At 41.4% G+C, this 7,092-nt stretch overlaps 1 protein-coding gene across 1 annotated transcript; it reads left to right on the plus strand.

Moving 5' to 3' along the window:
• Positions 1-2,310: 2,310 nt before the first annotated feature.
• LOC311122249 (uncharacterized protein) lies at positions 2,311-4,101 on the plus strand. The gene is made up of 2 exons (XM_084196638.1): positions 2,311-3,078; positions 3,968-4,101. The coding sequence occupies exons 1-2, from the start codon at positions 2,532-2,534 to the stop codon at positions 4,084-4,086; spliced, it is 666 nt and encodes a 221-aa protein (XP_084052764.1). The 5' UTR covers positions 2,311-2,531; the 3' UTR covers positions 4,087-4,101.
• Positions 4,102-7,092: the final 2,991 nt, after the last annotated feature.

Genomic DNA, 7,092 nt, shown 5'->3' on the forward strand with positions numbered 1-7,092 from the left:
TGATCAATCTCAATACTCGACATCACATGAGGGCAAAATTATTATTTCTTAAGACATGATTTGAAGCTCTACATCATTTGTTTTTTTAAATCTCAATGGTTTTATTAGGTCCTTAATATTTAGCTATAAGGTATAGGGAGGCGGGGCACGTAGCCCTTTCCTGCAGTCAAATGTCCAAATCGCTCTCTGGTGGCCTCAAGGGTGGAATGTTATTCATATTTTTCAGAATTTCATAATTCATAAAATCTTACGAATGTAACTCTGAAAATCTGGTATTTCTATGTTAAACAGTTTTGTTATACAGTATTTCAGTGTTCTGTGATGTATATGAAGTGTAATATCGGGACGCAAACTCAAAATGTAATACATTTCAACTCTATATCTGACATGGTACAGCCCATAACAATGTGTGTGAGGTGTGTTTTCAAAGCAGATTTGTTTAAGACTACCAAGAATGTGTGACCCTGATTTAGCCCCACTGCAGTAAAAGGTTAAACCCTAATGCAATGTAGTGTTGCTAGGGCAACAACCAACACGTGCTTTGGGGTCCCGAGGACCGAATCTGGGAAACCCTTCCCTAATGGCTCCTGTAAGTCGCTCTGGATAAGAGCGTCTGCTGAATGACTAAAATGTAAATGTAAAGAGTTACACAGACTAATCTGAAATTCTCTATGACGCCACGTCATACAGTATATGCTATATTATTACAACCCAACTCCTGGCTGATTTCATGACATTTGGGTGAAATCTTGGCTTTCATTTTCTTTTCTAAATGATGAAGGGGACAGAATCAAAGACAGCGAAGGATCATTTGGATCTGGATTAAACAATCTAAAACACTGACCTCAGGTTATTGAGGGATCTTTAGTTTGGATTAAACCTCAGAGGAAGACAGTTTTACCACGTGGAGGGTTCATTCAGGGTCGTGTTTATTAAGTGCACAACATAGCAACATGTTTCACAGCTCAAAATGAAAAAATATGTAAACATTTATATGATCCTGGTCTCTGTTTAACTAGATATGCTGTTTGTCTTTTGGCAGACTCTCACTCTCACATCGGGAAGAGTCCTTCAGGGGAACCAGAGATGCCCAAACCAGTGAGACCACACCAGTGTTCCCACTGTGGAAAGAGTTTTAAGTGGGTATGTTACCTGAAAGAGCATGAAAGAATACCCACTGGAGAAAAGCCATTCCAATGCTCACAGTGTGGAAAGGGTATTACCTTGGAAGGGAGCCTGAAAACACATGAGAGGACACACACAGGAAAGAAGCCTTTCCAATGCTCTCAGTGTAAAAATAGTTTTAGCAAGTTAGGGAACCTGAAAAGGCATGATAGGACACACACAGGAGAAAAACCTTTCACTGTTCCCAGTGTGGAAAGAGTTTTACAGAGTTAGGGAGCATGAAAAGACATGAGATAATACACAACCACTGCTCCCGATGTGAAATGAGATTTTCCTCATCATGGTGCCTAAAATCACATGAGAGGACACACTCAGGAGAGAAGCTTTTCCAATGCTCCCAGTGTGTAAAGTGTTTTACCCGGTTAGGGACTCTGAAAATACATCAGAGAATACACTTTGGAGTGAAGCTTTACCACTGCTCCCACTGTGGATTTAAATTGACCTGGTCAAGGCAACTAAAAGAGCATGAAAGAATCCACACCTAAGAGAAACGTTATCAATGCTCCCAGTGTGGAAAGATATTTACCCAGTTAGGGAAAGACCATGTGGTAACACACACATGGAAGATGCCTTACCACTGCTCCCAGTGTGGAAAGAGGTATATCAATAATAATAATAATATAAGGCAATTAGCAGACGCTTTTATCCAAAGCGACTTACAGTCATGCATGCATACATTGTACATATGGATGATCCCGGGAATCAAACCCACTACCCTGGCGTTACAAGCGCCAGTATGAAAAATTTATGGACTCACCGAATCTGGGAAACCCTGCCCTAATGGCTCCTGTAAGTCGCCCTGGATAAGAGCGTCTGCTAAATCACTAAAATGTAAACATTTAAATAAATCTGAATAGAAGAAAATTGTATAAGGAAGCTAACTTGAAGATACTGTGTATCCATGAAAACCGGATGTTTCCGGTTTCTTCCGATAAGAAGTGAGGAAAATCCTTACTTTGAAATGATTTGTTATGACGTTGTTTGACAGAATCTTTTTTGTTAAACTGCGTTACCCAATTCAGTCAGCAGATGGCGACGTGAGTCATTCAGGTGCTTCTTGCGTGACGTATAATTTAGTGGACGGGATGCTAAGAACAGCAACACGGCTACTTATACACCTCGATAGCTTGCTAGTCAACATGAAAATGAAACATTGAAGCTCATTCTTGTGTATATTAGTCTCAGCGTTTTAAACACAATTATGTTTACGTATCAACTTCTTAACTTTAACGTCATTTGCTAGATGTTAAATGTGTTAGCTTGTTAAGATTGATATTGAGCCCGGCACTAGGCTAGTCGTTAATGCTAACCAGCTAATGCTAGCTAGCTAGCTAACATCCCCGACCATGAGCTCACTAAGCTACTCTCCTCCTGCTAAAGAAGAGGAGGTCTGCTGGACGGAGAAAGAAGCTCTGGGGATGAACATTGTCGTAAAAGAGGAGGATATTACAGTGAAAGGAGAGGAAGAAGCTTTCAGAATGAAAAAGGAGGAAGAGGAGGCTATCACATTGAAAGAAGAAGTGGAGCATTTTGGAGTGGAAGAGGGAATAACGGCTGTAACACTGGAAGAGGAGGTAGAAGCTTTCAGAATGAAAGAAGAGGAGGAGGATATCACATTGAAAGAAGAGAAGGATGTTTTAGTGAAAGAAGAGAAAGATCCGTTTGGAGTGAAAGAGGAAGAGGGGATAGAGGCTGTCACAGTGGAAGAAGAGGAGGTATATGCTTTCAGAATAAAAAAGGAGGAAGAGGAGGCTGTTATTGTGAAAGAAGAAGAGGATGTTACAGTGAAAGACGAACCTTTTTGGGAGGAAGAGGAGGCTATCTCAATAAAAGAGAAGGTTGAAGACGTTCTGGGAGTGAAAGAGGAGGAGACAGAATATCTGATTAACACCAGTGAGTACTTGTCTAAAAAAAGTTCTGCACTCGAATAGGTTGTTCAGTACTGTATGGATTGTTAAAGGGGCAATCTGTGATTGGTGCATGCATTTTATGACTTTTAAATGATTGATACTTTATACTCCATTTACATCGAAAATCATTTTGTGAAGTCAGCGGGTAAATATCTTTCCTCGCTTTGTACACAAAATGTAACTGGGATCCAGAACTTCACATCTAAGAGTTTAAAAGCAGAGGAGAAGTCCACATAAGAGAGAGTTGTAGCCAATGATTCTTGATGAATATAACTTCTAAATGCCCAACAACTTTAGTTCAACGGTCATCAACCCCATCAGAACATGTTTAACTCTATGTAGTGGGATAGAGGAGTTAGTGAGCTGATTTTGGTCAATTCTGAATTCAACTCAGGATAACCGTTGAAGGTTGCTTACCTGTTAGCCTTGTACGTTTCTATGGCAACAAATCCTTCAGCTCCAAACCTGCTGACTCCACTTTATCCTGAATCAAGTGTCTGAGCTGCGAGTTGAGGACCAATCAAATCGTGGGCCTCTGTAGCTCAATTGGTAGAGCACGGCGCTTGTAACGCCCAGGGTAGTGGGTTTGATCCCCGGGACCACCCATACGTAAAAATTAATGCACACATGACTGTAAGTCGCTTTGGATAAAAGCGTCTGCTAAATGGCATATTATTATAATATTATTATTAGGCGATTCCTCGACAGCCCAAAAACAACATAGAAACTTCATTTGGAGGAAGGATGTTTGACATGCTTTTTACATTTTACAATATCTATATTTTTTATCAGGATGAAACTAGACATTTTAGGCCCTTTTTAGACCCTGAGGTCACATGTTTACCATCTGTTTGATGTTCTCGTTCATACAGGAGAGAGACGTGACTATCGTGGATCCTCTGGGGAGCCTCAACAACATCCTGATGCTGACGAGGCAGAGAAGAGTCTCTCCAGATCAGAACACCAGATGGTACAGCTTGGTCTGGTCTAGCATACAGCTTGCTCTATCGGGGTCTGGGCTGGGTTTCTGTAAAGCACTTTATGACAACAGTGACATTAGCATCCATAATGATATGTGTCTGTGTCCCCTCTATATGGTTACCAGGACAACGCTAGCCCTTCCGCCCTCCCAGAGTCCCAGTGTCGTACCTCTCCCAGTAGCACCTTACTGCTGGGTCTGAAGAGGTTGTCTGTGCGGCTGGTGGACTGCAGGAAAACAACGGGGCTGAGTGGAACTGTGAGAGGAGGAGAAGAGAAGAAAGGAGCAGATTTGACTCATCAAAGTAAGTGCTGTAGTTTAGTTTGAACAAATAAAATAGATCTGCCCACTGGTATCTGTTACCAGGACAACCAGCAGAGTTCTGTTAGTTGACATGAATATATACTGGTATCTGTTACCAGGACAACCAGCAGAGTTCTGTTAGTTGACATGAATATATACTGGTATCTGTTACCAGGACAACCAGCAGAGTTCTGTTAGTTGACATGAATATATACTGGTATCTGTTACCAGGACAACCAGCAGAGTTCTGTTAGTTGACATAAAGATAGACTGGTATCTGTTACCAGGACAACCAGCAGAGTTCTGTTAGTTGACATGAATATATACTGGTATCTGTTAGCAGGACAACCAGCAGAGTTAGACTGGTATCTGTTACCAGGACAACCAGCAAAGTTCTGTTAGTTGACATGAATATATACTGGTATCTGTTACCAGGACAACCAGCAGAGTTCTGTTAGTTGACATGAATATATACTGGTATCTGTTACCAGGACAACCAGCAGAGTTCTGTTAGTTGACATAAAGATAGACTGGTATCTGTTACCAGGACAACCAGCAGAGTTCTGTTAGTTGACATGAATATATACTGTTATCTGTTAGCAGGACAACCAGCAGAGTTAGACTGGTATCTGTTACCAGGACAACCAGCAGAGTTCTGTTAGTTGACATGAATATATACTGGTATCTGTTACCAGGACAACCAGCAGAGTTCTGTTAGTTGACATGAATATAGACTGGTATCTGTTAGCAGGACAACCAGCAGAGTAAATCCAGAGAGTGTGGTGAAGGATGGTTATGGTATTACATTGATAACCAACTATTCCCAGACTCCAAGACCACTCCATGGCTGTTCTAAATAATTGAAAGTTCCCCTGGAAGGGACGAATAATGAAGCACCCTATACTATTCAGGTCTGGGATTGGCCTTTAAAACGGACCAATAACATCACACTAACGTGCTATACTATTCATAATGTGACGAGATCCTGAGGCCCATTGTCGTGCCATTCATCCACCGCCATCACCTCATGTTTCAGCAGGATAATGCACGGCCCCATGTCGCAAGGATCTGTACTCAATTCCTGGAAGCTGAAACTGTCCCAGTTTTTTCCATGGCCTGCATATTCACCAGACATGTCACCCATTGAGCATGTTTGGGATGCTCTGTAATGACGTGTACGACAGCGTGTTCCAGTTTCCGCCAATATGCAACAGCTCGAGTGGAATCGGCAGTGTATCGAATGCTTGTTCTCCCCACTGTATATATATTTTTTACTTTCTCAAATCATCAATAGCCTGTAGTCACATCATGCAGCCCATATATGTTTTGATTTCTAAGAAATTCTAAGATTTGATCATTGACAACTTAAGTTGCCAAATAACTATCTATCGTATGGGACCTGTTTCAAATGATCACTTTTACGCTCAACATAGTCACTTCATATGCACACTCCCACCGGAATGGAATATATTTTCTATTTTATTCAGCTAAGTTCAATTATATTCTACTTACTAAAAAATCTTATAATATAAAATAATGCCATGTGATTCTAAGCATATCTTGTCAGCTAAATGAACAAGCCTATAGCCTATTGCATGGAGCATAGCCAGGTAACATACAGTAGGCCAACTCACATTCTGTTCTTCTGAAATACATTTTCTTCATATCATGTTTCTTTAGACCTGCATAAAATAATGGATTTATTGTGATGGTGTATATAACAATTATTTATTATACTTTTTTAAATGTAGATGTTCCAAAGGCGTGCATCAGCGGCTTGTAGTCTATGCGTGGAGGCCTGGAGAAGCGAAACGTTTTTTAATCTTAACGAACGGTCAATTACCGTGAGACCGGCAGCTTTTGCATGACAATTAACCATCTGACAAAATGTAACGACCGCCACAGCCCTAGTCACACTCATTTGACTTAGCTATTGCTCTAAGAGTGGTCCTCTGTAGCTCAGCTGGTAGAGCACGGCGCTTGTAACGCCAAGGTAGTGGGTTCGATCCCCGGGACCACCCATACACAAAAATGTATGCACGCATGACTGTAAGTCGCTTTGGATAAAAGCATCTGCTAAATGGCATATCATATCATATCATATCATGAAAACATTCCACAGGCCACAATCAACAGCCTGATCAACTCTATGTGAAGGTGTAACGCTGCATGAGGCAAATGGTCACACCAGGTACTGACTGGTTTCCTTATATGAACTGTAACTCAGTAAAATCTTTGAAATTGTTGCATGTTGCGTTTATATTTTTGTTCAGTGGTGAAGGATGTATTGCCCGAAGGAAATAGTAAAGTTGTATTATACTGGGAAAGATGGGTTAGTCTGTGGACGTCCTAAGGGTTGGAATTAAGATTAGAGTGATTGGTTGATTTGAGGATGCACTTGGAGTCCAGTACAAATAGGAGGTGGCTATAGGAGAACGCTACCGTAGTGCCAACTGTAAAGTTTGGTGGATGAGGAATAATGGTCTGGGGCTGTTTGTCATGGTTCGGGCTAGGCCCCTTAGTTCCAGTGAAGGGAAATCTTAACGCTACAGCATACAATGACATTCTAAACGATTCTATGCTCCCAACTTTGTGGCAACAGTTTGGGGAAGGCCCTTGAAAGAACTTGACTGGCCTGGACAGAGCCCTGATCTCAACCCCATCGAACACCTTCGGGATGAATTGGAACGCCGACTGCGAGCCAGGCCTAATCGC

The sequence above is a fragment of the Coregonus lavaretus genome (assembly GCF_964263955.1).
Source record: "Coregonus lavaretus genome assembly, contig: HAP1_SCAFFOLD_350, whole genome shotgun sequence".
In the NCBI taxonomy this organism is placed as follows: Eukaryota; Metazoa; Chordata; class Actinopteri; order Salmoniformes; family Salmonidae; genus Coregonus; species Coregonus lavaretus.